The following is a 25,039-nucleotide window of genomic DNA, read 5'->3' as shown; positions in this document are numbered from 1 at the left end:
TTGTTGGCGGCCAAAGAGTGCGCAAAGCGCGGTTGCCACTTCTCTGTAGCGAGCACCACGTTGTTTATCGCGCCACATCGATAAGAACAAAGCCTCCGTGTGTGCGTATGCTTTCGGCGCGAACAAAAATTGGTGTCGGGAGTAGCTTATCCCTTATCTGCAGCCAAATGCGAGCTCAGAAACAATCGATAATTGTTCTGACCGCACCTTCCGCTCTCCACAGCACAAGCATGTAGACGTCCGTCGCCGTCGGAGGCGACGCAAGACAGAAGCTCGATTTCCTATCACCACGGACGTCACACAATGTTGCAGCGCGACTGAGATTGTCAGGAAAGCCCGCGGCTCATTTACCGACCAGTGAATGGCACAGAAGCTCGTGCTGTGTGGAGTCAATTTGTAGCTGGGACAGCGCGGAAAGGACATAGCGGATTCCCCCGGTGCGCTGCTGTACCAGTGTCGAACTCTGGAGGCCACTACAACCGCAGTGGCGACAGGAAGGTCTTGGCCACGCCAGAAGTCGTCTTCGCAGAGCAGAACTTTGCAACGCTTCAGGTTGTGGAACGTCGCTTCCGCAGGTTGTAGGACCTCGGTTATCGGGAACAGCCTCGTCTGAAGAAGATCGCGTGAGAGTTCGCCAGAGGCAGAAGTTGTTGCGCGGAACTGGGTTAGTGACGAGAAGATCGTGTGAAACATTGGGATCGCTTGGGACCAGTAAGTTGCCCAGGGTGTCCGAAGCACGATGTTCGCGTGACGACGTTCTTCTCAAGTGACGTTTCCGCCGTCCTCAAGGAGATCTCAAGATGCAGATGGGATCTAGTCGTACGCGCAAAATCAGCGCTGGCTCGGTTCCGTGCGTGGTATGTCGACACGCCAGCTTCGATGTGATGCCCGTAGGCCCCCGGTACGGCGGCTGCATCGGCAGGCGACCTTCCAAGGCCAACCTCATGCAAAGCCGCTTGCAGCACAACGCGAATGGCCTGCTGCGTCTGACAGGCTACCGCAAACGGCGAGGTAAGACGACGACTACAAAGTTATGTGCGTGGATTTGAACTTTGTATAGCTGCTGCTGCTGGTGGTAACTGCCTAGCTTCGCGTCATTATGCATAACTGTATTTAGCACCGCTTTCTGCTGGCTTCAACAAGTACCAAGAATAACCGAAAATAACGAAGCTGGGTATGACACTCACGTTAGTTCAAGCTGTTTTTCCACTCGGTCTATCTTCCATGCAGGTAATTTGTATAACCTGAGTGTAGATTTGCTGAGTGTCCGAAAAAAGTACACGTGGCAACAAGCACGTGATTGCCATGACCCTGCATAACCGAAACGAATAATTCCGTTCGAATGTGCAAGTTCTTTTCGTTTGTCATACACAGCTGTCGATGAAATATTCCTCGGTTGAGTGCACTCACTTGAACGATGGTTCAGGAAAATCGCTATGAGAACTTGCAAGTACAGTCTTCAATTCCATTTGGAATTTCAGAAAAGCCGGAAATGTGCACTGTTTTTTTAAGTAATCGCTGCATGTTGAACTTGACGCTGCGCCATCTGCTCCGAGTCAGCGAATATCGGCGTCGTCGCGAAACAATGGGATGCCCAGCTAACGGCCATGTTTTGCCTCGTTAACTTCCGATGGAACGTACCGAGAGTGATAGCGAATAGTTGGACAAAGGGCGCATCGCAATTTACGATCACTGCGGGCCGCCTCGGCGATTCCGTAACGCCTGCCAAAAAAAACCATTGTGTCTCCCGACCCTGAACCATAGCAGCAGCAAGAAAGGCCTCAGCAGAAGCGCGTGTCTGGCACAGCTTCCGAGTGACGTCAGGCCTGTTTACCGTCTCCCTCGTCCTTTCGCTTGCCCCTCTATCTCTGCCGCTGGGCGACGCCGCTGAGCGTGTGGTGTAAACATGTGACCTCCGTAGTATGCGACAGTACACCCGCACATCGTACCGTGTCGCAGCTTTAACGGTGAATGCGAAATCGTATAGACATGTTATCAGTGAAACATTGATGACGGATTTCTGGTCACTGATCAGCTGATGACATTTGCAGTCCTTCGGATATCTCCGCGATGGTGAAACGCCCGTTACAAAAAGAAAGTTAATGGCCCGTAAAGGTCCCCCAGGCCGCGAGCGTATTACGTATATATATATATATATATATATATATATATATATATATATATATATATATATATATATATATATATATATATATATATATATTTGGGCAACGGGGCAGAATCTTGGTGGAGGGAAAAGCTAAAGAAAAGGACGTGTTTTGCGTCTGCGGCGTACATTGGAGAAACTGGGGTTAACGAATGATCTCAGGAGACACGCGATACGAATTAGCTCACGAAATCACAAGCTCTCTGACTTCAAGTTATGTTACAAGCATATTCCTATCATTTCAATGACAATACATTCTTTACTAACGCATTGTGGGTTCATGTTCATTCACGCCTCTGGGTGCGCATGTCGCGTCTGCAGCATACAGAATGGAGCTTTCTGTCTCCAAAACATCAACGTAGTCTCGTAGAAAACAACTTTTTTCTTTGTTTTTTTCTTTTTTTGTCAAGTTCATTTCATTAGTTGTCTAGTTCATTAGCATCAGCTAACTCGAACTGCGCACTACAGATTTCTCGACTGTCAAATTTGCCCTGCTTTCGTGATACGTCACATAAAAGTACATATCCTAAACAACTAGGGTATTGCTTATAAACGATAGCTATGTGTATATATAGTCTACAAACGTTCTCGAACGATACATGTACTTACCACTTCCAACACCGCTATCTTCTGGACTATTATTATCCTACTCTTCTATCATCCTTTCTTTCATACTCTCTCTTTCCCAAAACGTCAAAATGTTGAGCTAGTTGGTAGAGATTCATATTAGAAAAAAAGCAACCCAATGCCGTTTGTGTTGCCGTTTCTCTCTTCCTGTGTCCGGGTCTTCCGCGGCCAACTTTTTTCTAACATGTCTCTCCTTACATCCGTCACATTTGTCTTTCATACATTTCAGCACTACACTGCTACCTTTCTGCCCTTTCTCGCTTTGTTAACTATACGTATACTTCAGTACCGCAGGAGAGGTACATGCTTTAGTGTTCACGCAACCGAACGCACGCTCGCCTCGCGTTCATTGCGACGCACAAAGTGTACGCAGGCACTGCAGGGGCGCGGTTTCTTGCAGCGGTTGATGCGACGCGTCTTCCCTCGCGCACGTCTTTGTCGGCGCACCTGAATACCTGTACACGAATCGCGAGGATGTTTACACTGCCAGACATGACAAGGTGGACAAGGACATGGCACAGCGCCTGTTCTCTTGGCAGCATCTTGCTGGAGAGCTTCGCGCGCAGCGCAGATGTACGCGATATGCCAACGCTGGCAAATCTTCGCTAATACGAGCTATGCTTTGCGCATAAGGAAAGAAAAGATCTAAAAAGAAACACTGAGAAATGAGCACCATGACAGCTTCTGTGTTTATTGCAGCTTCATCTGGACCGGTGACGCAAGCGCCTATATCTTCTTCAGCTGCAACTTTTGCAATTTTAGACGGCAGTTTACGCGATGCGCCAAGAAAGTTTGTCGCCCTTTAAATGCGCTGTCCACGTTTCCGGACAATTCGTAGACGTTCCGTGCTGCGAAATTGGCTATTATGTGCAAATTGCTTTAAAGAAAATGCCAGGGGAAGGTGGGCGTCTTCGTGGATTCTGCGGACACGTCGAGGATACTCTTGCCGCTTTTACATGTAATCCGTTATGCAAAGCAGTTTGGCAAGCCGCTTGGTGTACTGTACGCGAATGAGCCATTTTCATTCCCAGATCCTTCCTTTTTTTTTTTCTTTTTTTTTAACTTCAGGCGCGTTCTAAGCATTTTGCAGATGTAGTAGGGATGGAAACTCGATCTTTTTTTAATCCCTCTGTCATGCTACAGTAGGGGAACAGCGCAAAATATCCCGACAGTAATGATGAAGCTACAAGGAGTGCATTAAAAACTGTCAACAAATAGGATTAACTGGCACACGAGCGGTTCGCGTGATCGTTTTCCATTCTTCTGACGCAGAGGTGACATTGTTCCAAATTTCTAGAACGCACATATCTAAATGAACTGTATGCAACAATATTCGTTTAGGGTGTGCTAATCATCATCATCGTCATCATCATCGTCATCATCAGCCTATATTTATGTCCACTGCAGGACGAAGGCCTCTCCCTGCGATCTCCAATTACCCCTGTCTTGCGATAGCTGATTCCAACTTGCGCCTGCGAATTTCCTAAATTCATCTCTCCACCTAGTTTTCTGCCGTCCTCGACTGCGCTTCCCTTCTCTTGGTATCCATTCTGTAACCCTAATGGTCCACCGGTTATCCATCCTACGCATTACATGGCCTGCCCAGCTCCATTTTTCCCTCTTAATGTCAATTAGAATATCGGCTGTCCCAGTTTGCTCTCAGATCCACACCGCTCTCTTCCTGTCTCTTAACGTTAGGCCTAACATTTTTCGTTCCATCGCTCTTTGTGCGGTCCTTAACTTGTTCTCGAGCTTCTTTGTTAACCTCCAAGTTTCTGCCCCATATTTTAGCACCGGTAGAATGCAATGATTGCACACTTTTCTTTTCAACAACAGTGGTAATCTCCCAGTCAGGATTTGGTAATGCCTGCCGTATGCACTCCATCCCAATCTTATTCTTCTATAAATTTCTTTCTCATGATCAGGGTTCCCTGTGAGCAATTGACCTAGATAAACGTGCTCCTTTACAGACTCTAGAGGCTGACAGGCGATCCTGAATTCTTCTTCCCTTGCCAGGTTATTAAACATTATCTTTGTTTTCTGCATATAGGTCAGTGTTAATCGTGAGAGCTAATTTGCCCAAGTCAGAAAGGACGCAATAAGGAAAGATGCGAAAGGCGGGTGACGACGCCACCTTGAAGTTCCAAAACCAGCTTCCCGTGATGTCATCGACTGCGACGTCATGTGGCATTATCTGCTCAGGGCAGGTTAAGTGCTTCAATAAGAAAAGGATGCATTCCAAGGTAAGCAGACTTAATCTGGCAACCTTCGTAGACTTTGTCTGTATGCAAAAAAAAAACGAAATGCGCGGAAATACTGTAATATATATGACGTCACAATAGTGTCATGAGCGTCGCAGATTCGGGGCGCATTTCAGTAAAGGCAAGTTTTCTGCTCATTTACTCCACTAATAATAAACCTTTTTTGAGTCTAATAGGTGCAATTAAAGTGTTTTCGAAGCATAATGTGCTGGCACCAATTGATACTGTTTTTCTCCTTAATGGAAAAACGTGGACGAGCTCTTAACTTAAAAAGATGCTTCCTCTCATTTGCATACTGATCTACGTGATCGGTAAGGTTTAGACATTCATCCATGTGTCTGCAACAATTTCCCCACGGCTGCTTGTTCTCTAGCGGTCTTGCAACGACGTAGTCACACTGTTTGGCTAGACTTAGAGCCTAGCGGACGTTGAGCGACCACACGCAAAGGTTGCCGCAGCGGCAAGCGACGCTTAATTGAAACCGTCGCTTGCCGCACAATGGTGCAATGGCTCGTCCGCTTGATGCTGCCCACACAGCGCGAGTCGGAACGTGCCATTGTCCTTCCCAACGGCCCGAGAGCTGTGGCTGCAGGAAAAGAAGGGACTCACGGTCGGTGGAATAGTCGCTGGAATTTTCTCACAGGAAAACTGCAACCCAGGGGGGCGGCGAAGCCAGCCTGCTGTACATGGCACACATGGTGACATGCAGTGTCACACAAGCTACCTTCTACGTGAACACGATAAAGCCATATCGAGTCGGCTTGTCGGGTCGCTATTGGGGCTGGCCGAGCCAGCGTCGAGGCTCAATTCGATCTAGCCCACCTGCCAAATCGCCCACCCCGCTTAACAAGATGCATGGAAGCGCGATCGGCTCGAGCTGGGTCAGTTCGACTTCTGACTCGACCTGCTCGAGTTGTGTTAATTATTAGCGAAGCTATAGTTACGTTCTTCACCAAGCAGTCACTATAAACTCGCAAGATGGATAGCTGGGCCAGTTGGTAGGGCAACGTCCTCCATCGTATTGTGTTTCTTGTCTGCGTCTCTTAGCGCTTCAGCGAAGTATACGTATGTGACTAAACTCGATTGTGAGCGAATCACAGTGGTTTGCCCCCATTTTCTTACGCCTCTGATGAAAATGTTCTGTACAAAGCAAAAAAAAAAAAGAGAGAGAAGAAAAAGGAGCAAAATATAGAGGATTGCCAGTTTCACTGAAGCTGACATGTACTTTAAACCAATTAGAAAGCTTTTACAGCAAGCCGTATGTGGCTAGCCGATTTGTCCGTCTGTCGCCTGTATGCCGAAAACTATCATCATCAGCAATGGCTCTAGCGTCGTCGTCTTCTTCCACAGCTGGCTCCGGTGCCGCTCATCATTCCAGCGTTGAATTTCACTTCTCTTGTCCTTATAACGGGAAGGCCGCGTTTACGGGGGTATGAGCCATCCATTGTCTTACGTGACGGACCGATTTAATTTTGAAGCAATATGATCTTGAAGAATAGCAAGCAGCAATACGACAACGGCGGACCGCGGGCATACCGTCAGAGACACCCGCCGTGGTTGCTCAGTGGCTATGGTGTTGGGCTGCTGAGCACGAGGCCACGGGATCGAATCCCGGCCACGGCGGCCGCATTTCGATGGGGGCTAAATGCGAAAACACCCGTGTACTTAGATTTAGGTGCACGTTAAAGAACACCAGGTGGTCCAAATTTCCGGAGTTCCACTCTACGGCGTGCCTTATAATCAGATCGTAGTTTTGGCACGTAAAACCCCTTTAAAAAAAAAAAAACGTCAGAGACGTCGTTCTCTTCTTCGCAGCCAAACGTGTGTCGAACATCATTAAGAAACACAAAGGCGTAACCAATAATTGAGAAAAACTTTAATGAGCCGTCGTGATTAACCCAGTGATAAACACCGGGCCGCACGTTTCAGCTTCGCTGGTTAACCATCTGTGCGGAGTGCTTGGGCAGTGATTTTTAAAAAGGGGGCAAGCTAAGTAAACGAACATCTAGTTCGAAAAAATAAAAGGTTCGCTCGTGTGCCAAACTTAAGACAAACGTTAAAAAAAAAAAACACGTAGCCAAAATTAATCCGTAGTCCACTGAGATGTCTCTCATAGCACGATTGGTAGCCTTATGCTAAAATTAAACCCACTCTGTCAGATTAGTCAACCATGCATTCAATACAAATCAATCAATCAATTATTCAATGAATCGCCCTCACTTTTATGACCTCCGAAGCTCCAGGTGTTTTACGGCAACGCTATACGATCCCAGGAGGCAGATATCATCACTTCGAAACTTCTTAACAAAAAGCTCCGGTCAGTTTCCGCGCTATAGCTGCACCTGTGTTTCAATATAGGAGCACTAAACTGCTCGATTCCCCCTATCTCATAAGAAATTTTACACACGCGACGTGAGCGGCTCCTGAAGATAATTAAACAATTATACTCCCAGCTAGGTCTGCTCCGTTTCTCTCATTTTATTTCTTTCGGCAGCTTTTCCCGACAGTGGCTTAGCGAAAGCCTACTTACTTTCCGAGTCCTGTTTGTACACAGAATGTGCGTAGTGCATTAATCTCCGCCACTGCAGGTGCAGGCCAGAACACCGGCAGGCACCGGTTTATCTTGGCTGTATGACGCACTTGACCCCATCAGCGCGTCATTCTTTACTCTTTGTGCCTTTCCTGTGCGCACCTTTGCTTCTCGCTTCAGTGGAGCTTCGTCGTGCGTGGGGGCAACGCTACATGCGAGCGAGAGAAAAGGGGGCGACACAATTTATGCGCAGTGTCGGCGAAAAGCAGTCGTTGCGACCGTTTCGATATCAGCCTTGCTCTGCTTCCATCTCCCACCCTTTCCCTGCCCTCTTTCCCATCCAAGGTGCGGTAGATGTTGGGTAGATAGAGATTATATGCACTAAGGCGCTCGACAGGCGAGGAGAGAGAGAGAGAAGGTGGACGCAGCAGCGGCCGCAGGAATGTGAGCAGTATGCAATGGGCAGCTCGCCCTTTCTTCCGTTTTTCGTATTTTTTTTTCTCACTTTTTTTTTTTCTTACGAAAGCCGTCACTGACTTCTCTCGACCTCGACGCTTTAGCTTCTCTCAGTAGAAGAGATAAAGAACTGAGAAGTCAAGTTTGACCTCGGCACCCTCAGCGATTTCAAGGCAAGGAAGCACTCTTGTTTGCGTTTTTATTCTTTTTCGGGGGACCGGACGGTCCCTCGAGCTAACCCCCTGCGTTCACGCTTATCTCTGTGGAAGATAATGAGCTCTTCGTTTGGTGAAGCAGAAAGGAGAGGGGGGGGGGGGGGGGGGTCCAGAGAAGAGTCCGCTTGAGGTAGGATAAGCGACGGGACGGCACAGCTCTTCCTGTCTCTCTTGTACAGCAAAGAAAGAAGCAGAAAAAGGCATTGTGTGCAGAGTGGAAAAAACAGAGCGAGATTAAAAGCTGGAGAACAGAAAGAAATGAAGAGCGTGAAGTTCTTTCATAACCTCATGTTTTCGTGTTTCTTCAGGCCCCTGTTGTCTGAGTTTTGTGCCTCGCCAATGACAGGCTCGCGGGTGGCCACCGCCGCTCACTTCCTCTTGCGACAGCTGAGCAGCTACGCTCGCGTCACGAACTCATATCCCGTACAATGCGGACGTCCGAGTCGGTGTGAAAAGCTAGACGTTATGATACATTATCAGCGATACTAAGCAGCACGACTAAACAATGACGCGAGTGGAAGAAAAGCAGCTGTTCTGGCGTTTTGGGCTTTCCTGTACCCATTGTTTAGCCGCTCTACAACTAGTTTCGTGATTATCACTGCTCAAAACGAGTCGCACGTGTTTCTAATGACAGTCTTGGCGCTCTGAAGGACCTGAGAGCTCCTTGCGATAATGCTGGACATTAAGCATGCCACGCGACGCACTTGCGACCCTGGCGTGAAGCTCTTTGTCGTTCGCAGTTGCCACAAAACAAGCCCACAGATGCATGTTGCGAGTGTTTCTGGCTGTCGCCTTCATGTCTGGCCCGGTATACTGTCTAAACACTTATGACAGCCGAATGGCAGTTCAGACAGCAGCGTTCAGTCGGTAGAACACTACAATCAACAGGCAGAGGTCGATCATGGGTTCGGTCCCCTAACGAGAGGGCAGTTTCGTTTCGTGCTCTGTTCTTTGCCTTGGGTAAATCGTGCTTGCTGGTGTTCGTACTGTAAAGCACGTCCGTATGTTAGATTCCCTCTTGGCCATGGACCCATTAATTGCGTCTTTTGCACGTTAACACTTTGGTTGTGGCAGCGCGATGACGACAGGACGTGGACGCTTCGTGCAAACCGTTCGCTGCTATCATTTCCCAACGAGTGCGATGGAGCCCAAGTGCAAATACTGCCGCTGCTTGTCGGCGTTTAGAGAGAGACCACGAAGCCAGGCGTGAAAACCTGAGCGGCGCCTTTTAGCCTTATCAACGGGTCTCACACCGCTGTGCGTGCATCGCGTTTTCCGCCCTTCCTTCGCCTGTTTCGCCCTACTCGTCCCATCAACTGCCGCCACGACAGGTCGTATATTATTATGGAAGTTTCCCAAAGCCTTGCTGCCAGAAGCGCTCCCTCAGCCAGTTACGAAGAGATGGAATGCCCTCTCTGCGTCACCATTTGCATACGTCTTCACGCCTTCACCTCATCCATCTTATTTCCATTGCTGCATTTCATGTCACGGTCGGTAAACCAACGATTTAGCTATCTGCTCACAATACAAGCCGGTCGTCTTCGCTAGAAATGGGATATCGCTAGCTCGTCAGTGTCACCACTCTACCATGTATTGTATCGGTAATGTGTTCAAAAAGGCGTGTTAATACGTGTTCTTGCTACTGCCATTACGCGGACTGAAATGCTCATCATGCTACAACTTTATTAAATAATTTAAGGGTGATTAATAGCACAGCTACTTAAGCTGCATCGAAGCAGAAGCTACGCAGGCGCAGATGGCGCCACGCTTGTGCACCGTTACGAAACCGGATTGTTATCAGCGCTATGCTAAAGCGCTCTATCAAATGACAGTCGCATGCAGCAGCTCTATAAATCTGTGTATATACGTGTGATGCCTCCGAGATGTACGCGTTACTCTCCAAGGTTGATCCGGGCACATCCTGCTGCACACAGCCCACCGGCGGCAGTAACAGGGCAAAATTTTGTGTTTGCTCCGCACGTCACACTACCTGCTTCGTACCTGAGTGGATTTGCTCAGTCGATAATTCAAATTTCACCGGAGAGAAAATCTACTGTCTTTGCTTCCATTACGCATTGAACTGGTGACTTGCGATAAATTATAGTCTCATGCACTTGAGTTCATTTGGCCTACTTCCAATCGGATTGTCTTTCCTTTGGGTTGCGTTTTACCACTCTTTAACTACTGGCAACTGAGCCTGCAAACGTCTCTTTTTTTTAACAAATGATAAAGGAATGTACGAGGAAGAGCACTGGCACATTACAGAGAGTGCATTAATCTCTTGAGAACTATCGCAATGGGGTGGGTAAAGTGGGGGTTTTCGACCTACAACCAACAATATTCCAAAGCGTCATGATGTGATAGAGCGTCCAACAATGATGACGATGAAAGCGTTCAATGATGTGCTAATTCGATACGCGAAACCACAACATTGCGACTGCCGTGCAAGTGAATCATCATGATCATCAGCAGCAGCAGCGGCGGCGTATCTTATGTCAATCGCACGACGAAGGCATTTCTCATCGATTTTCCTTTACCTCCGTCATCCTATTGCATACTATGCTTACAAGTTTCCTAATCTCATCGTACGCTCTCAATGCTGCCCTGAAGTGCGTGTCCCTTCGTTTGGCACCGGCGCCTATATGCTCTACGCATTACATGACACGCCCAACTGCACTTCTTTCTCTTAATATCCCCTACGTCGACTATCAGATACACCCCGTTTGCTCTTTAAGACATAATACCGTCACGTTACCCCTATCAATTCCTCGTTCTATCGTTTGTTACTCGGTCCCTACAGCTTTTTCTCAATCCTCGTTACCCTCCGAGTTTCAGCCCCAAAGGTGGGCCGGTAGAATGCACTGATTGTATGTACACTTCTCAAGAAGTGTACATACAAGCTGCCGGACATGATCTGCCGGACATAATATGGGAGCGCGTGCCATTATGAACAAATATGGGTTGGAATACCAGTGGACGGTGTATATACAGTCACAGATTTCGCGCTCGCTCCGACATTCGCGCAGCGGAAGCGCGCGTCGAGTTTGGACTAGACGAAACAAGAGCGCGGAGCCTAGTGGTCGGAAGCGGTGGCGGTGGAAGCTTCTATTTTTTTTTTTTTTTTTTTTTTGTACGAGCCTCCTTCAGTAGCGGTAGTGAAGCGCGTCATTTCGCTGGTGTGACGTGGCATTAACACACAATGGCGCCCGCCCACTGCGTCGCACCGCTGGTCGCGTGGTGAAGCGCGCCGCTGAACAAACACTAATCTATGCGGTGCGCGAACTCCGCGCCTCGTATGGCGTCTCGCACGCGCGCGACCTCACTTGCTCGTGGTCGCTATATATGCGACGTTGGAGTGGCTGGAGCATCTACGGTGTCGCGGGAAAAGTTGCACCGCTCTCGAGCGAACGTCTCTCGCCTGCATCCAGTGGGGTTTTGTGACAAGTGTTTTTCCACCGCGCGCCGCCTCCGGCCGTGCGAGCCGCGCATTGCAGAAGTCGCTCCTCTGTGTAGTGAAACCTCCGGTTGTTCGTTCGTTTGTTTTTTGTGTCCCGCTGTGTAATGTAGCGTGACACCGCGTCTGCCGGGAGGATGACTTTCCTGCCACCGTAGTGACACCGTGCAGTCTGTGCCGCTTTCTTTTTTATTTCTGTACGGGTGCCCATGTCGACTGGGCGAAGAGCGCTTTGGAACTGCTGTCCAATAGCCAGGTACGTCCCGGTAAGAGCATAGTGTATGAGTCACCCTTATTAGGGTGACAAGTTGGTAGTGAACCAGTGTAAAGCGGGCGTACATAAAATGAGGGCGTCACGGAGAACCACGGGAGATGTGCAGTAAGTGTGAGCTGTTCTTTGCCCGTGTTCTTGCCCTTACGTTCTGCCACTTTGCAATGGCTCCGTTATCTCTCTTCGGATTTTGATGCCACTTTCTCCACGACGGTTCACCCCCGTTACCGGGTTGTGGGTTTTATGGTTGTAAAGAGGTGATATATCTAGGCTGCTTCCTGTCATGATCTGCACATATGAAGTCCACTAGAGGACAAACGCCTCTGCCAAAGGAGATCTCCAATTTCCTTTGACCTGCAGAGTCAACCAAAACCCACCTTCCCGCTGATTCTGTAATCTCGTGGCTCCGTCTAAATCTATGTTGCCCGGCGACTCCGCTTCCCCTGCGTTCCAACGACTCTCACCGGTTGTCTATTCTATGCAATTCGTTCCGTATTTCAGATGTGTGCTAGTGTTGTCACTCGGAAAACCTTGCGCACGTTGTGCCTATGCACGCGAAAAGCTTCGGGCTATTCGTGTGAACTCCGCCGTGATAGTTCAGCAGCACTTAGCCGGAATTTCGTTTCATTGCACATAACTGAAGTCGGTTGAGAGAACATGTTCTTGCTCAGTACAGCTCAGAGGAAGGAAGTAACGGGACAGGTGGACAGCACCCTAAACACTACCACGTTACTTTCTTACTGTTTATTTTCTGTTTTCCTGGTATAGGCTCATAGCGACTTCACGTCTGTTTACTGCTCCTTCCTGCCCTCTTGTGCCTGATTCAATTATGCGTGCGTGAGGTGTTCGTAAAGAGGGTACAGCGTTTGCTGCAATATTTCCTTTCTCTCTTACTACAATGGCTCCGGTGTCCCTGTCACTTTTGATTTTGCCTGCACAACTTGTGTGTCCAAGTGTCCGAAACGTTTTCTTTCTTTATTTATTTATTTATTTCTTTTTCTCAGAACCTTGTATCGTAGAAGTATTCAACAACGGGGCGAACAAGAGAAGCCTCAGGCTGAAGCTAACATTTCCCTCACTGTTGACTGCTTCAAGTGTTAAGTCAAGTTGGACTTTGAGGTAACCAGCCGCGGAGCAGCCGAATTTCCAACGCTATCACCAGTTCACGAGCAACTTTAGATACGAAATGCCGTGAAAGCGAACAATTTGTGTAACCACAACGCCGTTTTTAGATTTCCCCGTCAGTGATCATTAACTACCATGGATTAGGCAACACAGTTGCCACTTGTTTGCGATATCTTAGCCCATAAAATTTTGACCGATTGATAGCGTGTGTACCTCTGCACGGCGTGCGGTTTACAAAGCGTCCCTTTCGTTATTGTCTCTGTGCACTTCAACTCCATAGATCAGCCCTTCAGGTGGTTGCTGCGCTGCGATATGTTTTAACGGTGTAAAAAGCAAACATTAGGCAGCTATCCCGGAGACTCATCTTCTATTGTCATTCGACTACTCGTGACGAAGTGTTAGATTTCGAAACAATAGGTATCTTGGTATGTGATGTGTTTTGTCACGCCTTATCGTTCATTATCGTTTACCATTTTATCAATCAGCCCTTTCCATCGGCGCTAAAGCAAAACACTTTCAGATTTATTACGTTCTGCTGGTGGAGCAAGCTCTGCGTTACGTGTCAGTCGAACGTTCGCGACTTTTTAAAAAGCCCTTCACCAGGCTCCATTGCAAATTTTGATTATCCGCTGGGAAGCTGTAGGTCGTTATCTGTGGAGGATTGTAGCGCAAGAATTTTTCAAATCGGTTCATTGTGATAGGAGATAGGAAAAAATAGAAATGTCGTGTCGCCATGCTGTCAGGAGGCGAGCTACACTGCCAACATAAACCCTCGTCAACGAGCGACATTTTTTCCCTGCCTTCACCCATACCGGAGTTGAGGGTCCGAGGGCAGAACCACCTAGACTGCCTAGAGACCGAGGGATCATGGCACGTTAACTCCACAAGCCCCGCCTCGTCTTTTAGGGGCGAAGCACCTTAGGGCCGAGCCTTGTCCCTCGTCGTCGTCCCTTGTCCGTAGCTCCAGTTTGCAGGGAGACCGCTAGGGGTGGTGCGGTGCACAAGGGCTATATAAGCGCCATATATACTGTACACATGTACAGTATATGTATATATATATATATATATATATATATATATATATATATATATATATACACGGGGAATTCACGGTTACCCGAATGATCCCCGGTGCTTCGCCCACTCATCATCATTCACTTCGTGGATATGCGGTGGTTTTTTTTCCCCCCTTCCTCTCTCTTCCTCTTTTTGCTGCGTTGCGCACTCCCAGTGACAGTATTGTGCGTTCTGCAATGAACGATTAACCGAGGTCACTTGCCATAATAGGTGACCTTTCAGGCAGTGCGCTTTTCAGGCGCGCTTTTCAGGCAGGGGTATTCGTGCCTGTTACTTGACTGTCTAGCTGCAAGTCGGGATACCTCGAGAGAACGGGCGCACGGGCATTTGTTCCAAACTTCATCTGTTCTTGCGCTGTGCAGCGGCGTAATTGATACTTTGCAGACACGATTTCCATCTACGCGCCGCGCTTGTCCTCTTGCAATGCCCAAAACTGGTGAGGGGCGTTCTTGAGGACCGGAAGGCATATAATGATCGTTTCTAAACAAGTTTATCTATCTATCTATCTATCTATCTATCTATCTATCTATCTATCTATCTATCTATCTATCTATCTATCTATCTATCTATCTATCTATGTTCTTGTTTACGTCCGTAGCCGCTAGAAACATGCTCTGCTTAGCTTAACTACATATACATTACCTTAATTTTTTTTTCATTGTATACATTATATTGTATTTCTGGGTGGTCATTTCAGTGCACTGAGGCGCCGTTACAAAGTTCTGAAATACAGCGTACATGCTGCCATTTGAGCCTAAGCGGGCTGTAACCATGAGAATCACTGCTCACAGTAAAAAGCGCGATTCGTCTTGTAATAAAGTTCACTCGGTGCCTTCGAAGAACATTGTAGCGCCGTCTGAGCGCACGTTGAAGGCACTACTGGACAACTGCCTCGGACGCCGTCTGATAATCGCGGGCGAACTTTGGTCTCTGTAACTTTTATTTCTTATCTCCTGTACCAGCTATCTTATCCTTCAGCGCGGCTATTCAATTATAGTTCGCCTTCAAGGAAGCAAAACCGGACGGGCGACGCCACCGACATGGGTAGCCAAGGGCAACTCACGCACACAAAAGAAATTGCAGACGCCGGAACCTAAAGCAAGCGTGCTCCACAAATAGCTGACATTAACAACGTACGTGGGGCCTCCAACGGACGCACAGGTAGCTACAATACGCTCGGCTTCACGTGCTGTTCGATCGTGTAGAGATGACCACAGTCGCGTATAAATTTGCAAAACACGAATCACTATCACAGGCGATCAAATCAAATTGATTTCAACATCACAGGGATGTTAATTAAGAAAAAAATCATCTACGAAGGCTTGACTGTGGATCTGTGCACATTACCGAAACTTGCCACTTTGTACCAGGTGCGCATAATAAACAATAATGAAAGCAATAAATTACCGGCAGGAAAACGCATAGGAAAATTACGCGAAGAGCTGCATGACATCAGGAGAACAATGTGATAACAAATGTGAAGAAACAAGACAGTAATCAGCAAGTCCTAAATTCAAAGTTTAGGCATAACTAAATATGCGCTAGAGATGCACAAAGTATATGACACACAGTAATGAGAGTAATTAAGGTTCACATGTATTTGGCTTAGGGAATTACTCCAGAGTTACTCCTACTTTTAGAGAATTGCTCCAGTCCTGAAGCATTCAGTGAACATGCGTGCATATATATATATATATATATATATATATATATATATATGATAGTTTTTTCTGCCACTGATGGGCACGTTGTATTCAATGATATGCTATAAGCATGTCGAGGCCGGGCTAGATAACAGCTATCATATTGTTGGTTGACAGCTATCGAAGTATTTCTCAGTCTTCATGAAGATATCAACACGTCGCAGTCTTATTGTGCATTGTGCCTCACGACTGCTATATTTCACTGGCGCGGTGATGCACCCGGCGTTCAGGTTATATGTAGCGGTGTGACGAACGTCCTTTGGTAAACCACGTCGCTCGATCATGCAATTCAAATGTATTTTAGAGCAAAAGCTCTACTATACCATGTCTCGAAAGGTCATTCCTCGCGTCGTAATGACCTTGAACCGCCGGAGCGCAAGTGTAGCAGGTGTGACGTCACGCCACGTGATCCGCTGCGGAGAGGCGTCGCAGCTGCGCTCGCTCGGAGCCTCGCCGCTACGGTACCACGTGACTAGGCGAGGCTTTAACGACTGCTTCGCCGGCGCTTCGTCGCTCAGTCTCGCCATGGATGGCGCGCCGGCTGGGTCGTCTGTGCATGTGCTTCAGCGCAAGCGACATGCTGGATCCAATCATCTGTAGATATAGCTAGACGGCAGGCTGCGAAATCTCAAGCAAAGGCAAAGTTTGTTGCCGAAACACCGGAGCAAAGGAAGGCCAGATTAGCTCGTTATAGAGAAGCTTACAAAGCGCGGAAGCGTGCAGTAATGAAGCACTGTGTGTATAGTCTTTGCAAAACCAAGCCAAACAGACCTTTCGATTGTGATGACTAGGTTTATAAGAGTTAAACCTCAGCCAATCTTTTTGCAAGCGCCTTACCGGTTATATTTGTGACACGTATCACCTACGTGCCCCGAACGAAATAGCGAGTGTGCGTAGGGAGTATCTACAGACAGTGCTGCGGCGATTAACACATTGTTTCTTTGCTTGCGCTCGGCGGTTCTTGTTGATCGAGCCGTCTCTGATACTTTTTTTTTCCTTTTTACGTAGAAAATATGTTTGACTGCAGAAAATGTAACGCACATAAGCAACTTATCCTAACTAAGCCCTCAGCGAAAGAAAGAAAAGAAAAATGAAAGCTTCCGAATCAGCACATTGGAATTGCAGCCTCCAGCAGGGCTCGCCTGCGTTGACGGGAACTAAACAACGCCGTCTTTTCTTTTCCTTTTTTTTTTCTTCTTTCTTTAAGCAATCCAGATGTTAAGAATGAATTAGTTGACCCCCTTCCGGTAGCTCGCAGTCGTGACGCGCATACGCTGCGAAGATACGAGACGCGATCGACGTCACTCGGTGAGCCACGGCACGCGTTGATCATGCGGTGCAAGCAAGCTCCGCGTTATATGGTTCTTTCGTCGGAACAATGCGGTCTTTGCTCCTTTGTTTTCTTTTTTCTGTTTGTTTGTTAGCGTTTCGTTCGCTATGCCGTCATTTCGGGTTGGCGACGCGGAGGGGGGTGCCGGTGGTTACGCAAGCGATCTCGGGACGAGCGCAAAACTGCCTGCTATAATAATACGTATACACATCTCGCGCGCGAGCGACGCGTCAGCGTCGGATCTCCCGACGCCAGCTCGCTTATCAAGTCGTCGGCGGTTCCTTGACGTCGGCGCCTCCAGCTCCCCTAGAATATAGACTCCGTACGCCGTTCCCTGGCTACGCATGTGCGCACGTGTGCTGGTGTAGTAGCTAGCACATGCACTGCATATACATGTATATATATATATACATAGTGGGCGCCCTGCGCGCTTAGCGCCGCGGTGTAACTGCCGCAAGACGCCATCCCCCACCGGCGCCACAGCGAAAGCGTACGAGGCGTTCCTACAGGAGGTGTCGCTGCATTGCGAGGTTGGGTGCGACAGTCTCGCGATTTGGATTTGTCTACTACGCCGGCCGGAGTCGTTATCGCGATCCGCTCGCGGATCGTATACTTGGGAGTGCGCGGCTGCGAGTCGCACGATTTCCCTCCGCCGCCACTCGTTTTGCAGCGATCGCACCGTTTGAGTGAGAAGGGCGCACCGATCTCTCTCTATCGTATAGTGGCGGCTTCAAATGGCGCTTCGCGCCCTGCGTGGATGGCCAGCCGTACGTACATACGATATACGTGTTTTCGTGCTTATGTTGATCACTTGCATTGCCTCTGTTTGTACTTTGCATAAGGGCGAACGCCAGTTCCTTGGGAATGTCGAATCGTGTACGCTTTATAACTGGGTGGTAATAGGGTATACTATAAATGTGTCTGAAGTCGCGATATAACGTTCTGTAGCTTTCGTTTGCCGTATGCACTACGTGTACTGCCTGGTAAGTTGTGTTCTGAACGCCGACGACTGATCGAGTATGCAGCCTTGAAGCTCATTTTGGGACCATCCCGTTTGTACGCGTATACAGCATCTATTGACTCGACGTGTCGCTTCTCGATAAGCAGCGCGTTTGCAGTGTGTTCGCTGTCGCATGTTACATGTTCTTGGCAAGAGACTTAACTTAGCTCAATTGCACAAACTTGCATCACGCGGTCCCCGCGTGCCTTTGTCCCAGCTCTCTTTGTATAGTGCTTGTCAGAAAGTAGAGAGACCACTGCATTCGCATGATAAACAGCTATCGCACGTCAAGTAGCGGGCCTGCTCTATAAGTAGCCTGCTCTGTAAGTAGCGGGCCTGCTCTGTAGCACTCCTAAAGCATGTAGGAGACTCGCTTTACTGAATAGAGCAGAGTTTTCGAACACCGGCGGTACTACGGGAGCTCCATCACGTTGACCGTCGCGTGACGTCATCTCAAATTGATGGCACGTAATGCGAAGTGCGATATTTTTATCCGAACGTGTGAGAGGAGGTCTTATATTGTTGTATTTTCTCCGCTTTATTTGGATGTATCTCTTACTCCCACACGGCCTCGAATATTTTCATAACGCGTATAGTTTTGTCTGGTTATTGCTTTTGACGCTCAGCCTTACTATTCGATAGCCGTTGCGGATTTGGTGCTGGCGTGTCAAATCTATCACAATTATTTGCGAGATGTTGTTATATTGATTTACCTTGCACGAATCGTTCATGAAATACCGGCAAACATGATGATTTCATTTTCGTATCTTTAATTATGTTATAGATTCATTTCATCACACGTCATATACTTTCTCGGTAATTCAGGATTTATCACGGTGGCCTGGTCAGCGATATCAGCTGCCAACATTTCAAATTTTCGTTCAATGAAAATACACAAATTAATAGGCAAACAATCATATTAGTATGTATCTTGTAACAAACTTTGCGCGCATTTTTAACGCAGTTTCTGGGTTATATGCCCTAACAATTCCTTCAACCTTTTAGGTTTAAAAGTCTGAGTTCCTCTATATAGGCGGTCGCGGCATATAGCACATATGCCGCGACCGCCTCGCAGCGGGTCTATATTTATTTGTAACGGCGGTATTATTATAAGACAGAAGGGAGAGGAAACTTCTACTAGCCGCACCTAGCTGACGGCTTACACTTGAACATCGGCCAGGATGGGAGGGGAGGGGTGGCAACTATTTTGAATGTGGACAAAATAGGAAGGAATATTATAGAGAGGCGTAATAGTGACAAGAAGAGGGGCTATCTACAATATCTTACAAAAGCTTCGGGAAGCTGTGGGCCCCCGCCTCTGCTTTCATTTTCTTTCAGGTGAAGCGGAGTATCGACAGCTCCGACTGCTTCATGAAGGCGCGCAGGCTCTGACGAGGTACACATTTAACCCAGCTTTCGAAAGGCCACGGACCGCCGCTCGGTTTACAAAACGGCGTTGTGATAAAGCGCTCTTTTATCAAGGCGCCTGTGGCGGCGCGCCCGTGCAAAACAAACCGGCCCAGACTCGATGCAGCTCGCCACAGCACTATCTGGCTGCGGCCCCATTGTCCCTTAAGAGAGAGAGAGTCCGTGGCAGTCACTTGGGGGGTATGCGTCCGGCTAGGTGCTTGTTTTTTCCTGGGCGTTTTTTCCCCGCATACCGTCGCATTCTCTGGCCGTCGCATTCTCTGCCGGTTTATGAGCTAAAGGATTCCCCGCCATTTTAATACCCGCGATTGAAGGAAGCTTGTGTACTATCCGACTATGTATACCGTTTCTCGGAAACGTCCCATTAATTTTGGCTTCCTCTTAACCGCGGTAGAGCACGCTGTAATGGCGCTCATGGTTCATAATTCGAGGATTTGATACTGAGAACCGCGGATCCGGAAGGTCAGAAGAATACACGGGGAAAAAAAAAGGCGAAGAACGAACTCAGTGGCACTAAACACCACCCTTTTTCGAAGGCAATGTTGAAGACATGCGTTTTGTGTCATCAGGTGCATGCATAAATTTGTGGACTAACGCTGCTCTTGTCTGCGTGGCGCCTGGGGCTGTCTGATTATGTGGCGCATACATGACGTTTGTTAAAGAAGTTGCGGTTGCCGACTTAAGTCAAGGTGAAGATTCACAGACGTTTCGGAACCCATACGGGCTCTTAAACGCCTGTTTTCTTCACCTTGACTTGGCCATGACCGCAACTTCTTATTCATCTGACCAGACGAATTTTCTTCGAACCCTTGACTACCTGATGTTTGTTTGTTTGTTTGTGTCTAAATTGGTTATTCCTCCACTCGCCGAAACGTGTGCATTTGTGTCCCTCATTTGCTCGATGTTTTACACGGTATACGAGTAGCTATGGTGGTGAAACATCACGTTCGTGCACTTCCTGGTTGTCCTAATTAACGTTGAGAAGTGTGAGTGGAACGTTGCCCGGGTCTTCCTGCAAGGTGTCAATGCTGAACTTTCCCGATACCCGTTCGGCTTCCCTCACCAGAGAGTGTGACGCATGCGCGTGAACCGTTACGTTCTAGACTACACGGACCAGTCGTTGCCCGTTGTCTTCGTAAGCGAGTCGTCGCTGCATCCACTACTGCGCAATCACTTCATGATGCCGAACGTGGCACGTGCCAAATGTCGAAGGTCATCATGACGGGTCGACCGCGGCGGCGATAAGATCGGACTTCACGCTTATTGTTTATCTATCGCCGCTGGAGCGACATTGCGGAGCATTCGAAGACTCCACTCAACCACTCGCATCCCCCCCCCCCCACGGCAACTGTTGTTGCCTTGGGCAGCTATAGAGGCCCGGGGTTTTACTCGTTTCAGCGAAAGCCGCTTATCGTTTCAGCCACAATACGCTCCATGTTCCTACTCAAGAACAACGCGAGCGGCGTTCTTTATGTGTTTGGTTGTTTTTCGTCGAATAACCCGCGAGTTTTCCTGTGAATAACTGCCAGGACGACAGCGTGACATGGCAGCGCGCGGTAAAGAACAGACACCATAATTGCATGTTTAGGTGCTCGCATACGTATACCGTTCATGAGAGCAGCAATTAATCTTCGTTCCAAGACGACGAGACGACTGAATAAATGCCGGCAGTAGGGAGGCCAGCGACTCGTGGATTTACTTAGGAATCGTTCCACCTCGCGCGTGCACGCGATAAACCGTTCATCGTTCATAGGGTGGCGCTCGACACTTCGCAACGAACGTGACAACCATTATGTATGCAGGCTTCGTAGTGCCTCAACCGTTCGTAGACGCGCCATGCTCCGGTTTGCCGTCGACAGCAGCGTTTCACCGGAACCCGTTATCTGTCTACATGTCAACGAAGCGAGCGGGCCTGTCTCCTGTAGAGGATAGCGAAAAAAACGCGCGGCGCGCTAACATTTAACAGTCCGAGAAGTCGCTCGCACAGTTGCGCAATTAGCGCGCAATAAGCGGCTTCAACTGCGGCAGCGGCTTCGTAGAACGACGGAACACAATCGGGGGTTTCGTTATACAGAGACGCGCACGTGGGCGCGCATACCTCCTCGTACAAAGCGCGCCGTCAAGTTTTTAACGAAGCGGACACGCTTTTCTCTCCAGCCAAGTATTGGGCTAGCGCCGAGTAATTCCCGGCGCGCGCCCTGGGACTTCCCGGGAGCGGCCCCGTCACCGCTTGTCACAGCTGCGACTTCGCACGCACACACACACACACACACACATGTACACATAACGCGCGCGCGCGCGCGCACGTTTATGAGAGAGAAAGTGAAAAAGGAGAAAGAAGCCTCGCAAGAAGTGCCGACCTCCTTTCTCGTGTTCAGGCGTCTCTCTTCACTAAATACGCGCTGGCGCGGCGATCCCAGATCCAGTCTAGCGAGAACGCCAACGGTGCGCGACTCGAACGTTTGCGGTCAATCTCGACGTCGGACCGGTTGTGTTTGTGTGTGCGCGCGCGCTCGCGCTGTCACGCCGTCGTACGGAAACCGGCTACCGCGCGCGAGCGCGTCGCGGGACCATTTCGACGCATGTGCCCTGGTGGATGTGTGTAGCGGTGTGTGGAACGGCGGCAACACCGATGCCGAAGGAAGCGAGCATCATGCGTAAAATCCACGTCGTGATATACCTGCACCACAGCATGCGCAAGCGTAAGTTTTCACCCCGAATTTCAAATGAATGTTCTCCGCGTCGCGTCCACGCTTATTCAGCGGCACGCACATGGGACGCATCGCCAACGTACACCTCCGACGCGTCGTCGCCACGCGTGCGAGTTCTACGTTGTTGCCGACTATATAATTCAGTCGCAAAACCTGTTGCAAACATTTCTGTTATGATAGCGGCGGGGTTTTTCGCGAAGAGTGGAATTGATGCGTGGACGCCGGAAACAGGTTTCATGTTGTTGCCGCATCTATTATACTATAGCTGGCTGTTGAGTAGAAGAGTCAGCACGTTGTCGCACAAATTCCTTAAGAAAAGCCCATGACAAGCGCATACTTGGCGTCTTCTCATTTGTTAAAATTAATTACATGCTGGGGTCTTAAGTGCCAAAACTACGATATGCATGATTATGAGGCACGCCGCCGTGGGAGACTCCGGGTTAATTTCGATCACCTGGGGTTCTTTAACGTGCACCCAATGCACGATACACGGGCGTTTTTGCATATCGCCCCCATCGAAATGCGACCGCCGTATGGCCGGGATCTGATCCCGCGCCCTTCTGAGTTGTTAACCCAGTCGAAACAATGCCTTCGTTACGGGAAAGACACACGCACGATCCTGAATTTTAAAGCTTTATTAATTACTGGTCTCACATTCAATTTAGCTTTTCCAGCTTAGCGTTCTGCGGAACTACTGCAGTTTGTGCAGCTGCTATTCGTCTGGTTCGTGTCTGGATCTCTCTCACTTCTTGAATCTCTGCTGTTTCCTGCACCCGGTTGTAGAAGTCATCACAAATGATCTGACTCTGTCTCATTGGTGACGGTAGTCTGATTCTGTCCGCCCCATGCATGGCCGTCCCTGTACAAGAGGTTGATGTGTTGCTGTGCGTTTAAAAGCGTGTCGAATTAAATGCGAGTGCAATCGTCCAAATGTGGCTTTTGGGTGGCCCAACAATCACGGACTGAAGCGTTACCACTAATAGATGCAGTCGGAATTGTGCAACACGACATGGCGCTGGCGGCGTCGCTGTACGAGTCACTGGCGGTGCGCATAGTGCAATTGGGCACAAGTTTTGTGAACCACGGCTTCATCGAATGTCTCAATTTCCCCGCCGTCACACCTGCACCCTATATAATTCACAAGTTTATAGCGTGAATGTTTTGCGTGGAAACACCATATGATGCACCAGCAAGTTTCTGGCCGTGCACCTAGAGGCGGAGACGAAATTCGGCATCTTTTTTTTTTCCAGATTGTCCACAACTTTTTTTCCCCGACTGTACGGCGTGCCATGTAAGATGCCTCCGTCACGCCTACTGCATCATTAGTTTGTTATAAAAATGACAAATAAAGTATAACTATGCACGGCATTCAAACACTTGGTCGAGGAGCGTTTTCAGTCACTTGAAGGACGAATGTTGCTGTTTTCAAATCGGGCATGGCTTCATTATTTAGTGGATATATTTCGGACAAGCAGAAAGTCTGCACTTCCAGTCCCAGGATCACTTATCAAGCTCCCGTGTTGTCGGTGTAACGTCCTTGGGGTGCGACCCACTTCCTTCCTAACCTGTCCTTGTCTAAAGAATGAGCTCGAAATGGTGTTTCCGAACATGATGAGGAAGCTAGGCCGTGCCCTTGGACGGCGCCGACCGTCTAGTGCAGTACATGGTTCACGAATTTGCGAGTTTCGCCTTGGTACAGACGTTTCTAAACATTTTACGTAAGGGCCGGGGTACAGCGGGACAGCGCTAAAGCGAAGAAAATAGTATCAGTCATGTGCAAGGCAAGGAAACGTGTTTTTATGCAGCAGCAACCTTCGTCCTCTTATATTCCGGCCGCACGGAAGAGCCCAGAATGCGCGGCTATTTTCTTATGACAAAAAAAAAAAAAAAAAAGGTGGGTAATGAAGGGTTGAGGTTGCAGCCTTCTAGACCAATGGAGGCCTCGCATATCCGTAGCTTCATAATCAGCGAACGCGCTTTCGAAGAGTCCGTGCCAAATGGGAGAAGGGTTATGCGTACTGTCCAGATGCCAAAAGCCGTCCGAGGGGCAGCCTTAGCCCGAGGGTCGAGGTCAGAATACAAGCCGAAAGGAACGCGGCGCTAACGCGCGGCCCTTGCCGCGGTCAAAGCAGGAACGACGGGATAAACAGCGAGATAGAAACTCTGATCACGTGCCGGCACCGGCGCTTCGCTTTCGTCGGAGAACGATTTGATGTATTTGTGTGCACGCCTCAACGAAAAAAAGAAAAAATGGCGCGCAAGATCAAAGCCTCACGTTCGCGTTTCTCCTCTCTGCAGCGGACATCTTGAGCGTGATGGAGAACTACCGGCAGTCGACGCTGAGCCGGCTGACGGCCTGGTGCCTATGGTTCGGCCACCTCATTCTGCACCCGACCAGTGCCTGGAAGTCGAGCACGCTGTGGCACAAAGTGCAGCTATTCTTCTGCTACATTCTCAGCTGTAAGTATACACGGCACGTTCGGGCCTGAAAGCCCGTTCCCGCTTTTAATTATACGGTGGCACCTGTAAATACGTATCATTTTAACATCCTCACAGCGCAGGGGTGAACAGCAGAACGGTTTTAATACCTTGGTTGGTCTCCGGTCGAGTCTAAAGACTGCGCCTATTGCGAGACTCCTAAGTTTAAGGCGCACAACTTGTGATATAGTGTGCACGTTTAACGA

At 48.7% G+C, this 25,039-nt stretch overlaps 1 protein-coding gene across 7 annotated transcripts in view; it reads left to right on the top strand.

The window, feature by feature from the left end:
- The window catches only part of LOC119456222 (uncharacterized), a 97,245-nt gene that overhangs the window by 64,832 nt on the left and 7,374 nt on the right, over window positions 1–25,039 (top strand). For 3 of the 7 annotated variants that reach the window (XM_037717866.2, XM_037717864.2, XM_049669604.1), the window contains exon 2: window positions 24,654–24,815. In XM_037717866.2, the coding sequence (XP_037573794.1) occupies window positions 24,671–24,815 (145 nt within the window). In that variant the 5' untranslated portion in view covers window positions 24,654–24,670. Of the gene's footprint in view, window positions 1–224; window positions 1,012–11,604; window positions 11,967–17,804; window positions 17,984–21,927; window positions 22,347–24,653; window positions 24,816–25,039 lie in introns of those variants that run through there. The other 4 variants (XM_037717862.2, XM_037717867.2, XM_037717865.2 and 1 more) reach the window with 4 other exon arrangements.

The sequence above is a fragment of the Dermacentor silvarum genome, chromosome 6, assembly GCF_013339745.2.
Source record: "Dermacentor silvarum isolate Dsil-2018 chromosome 6, BIME_Dsil_1.4, whole genome shotgun sequence".
Lineage (NCBI taxonomy): Eukaryota > Metazoa > Arthropoda > Arachnida > Ixodida > Ixodidae > Dermacentor > Dermacentor silvarum.
The sequence above is the reverse complement of the archived record's forward strand: the minus strand, read 5'-3'. Positions and strand labels throughout refer to the sequence as shown.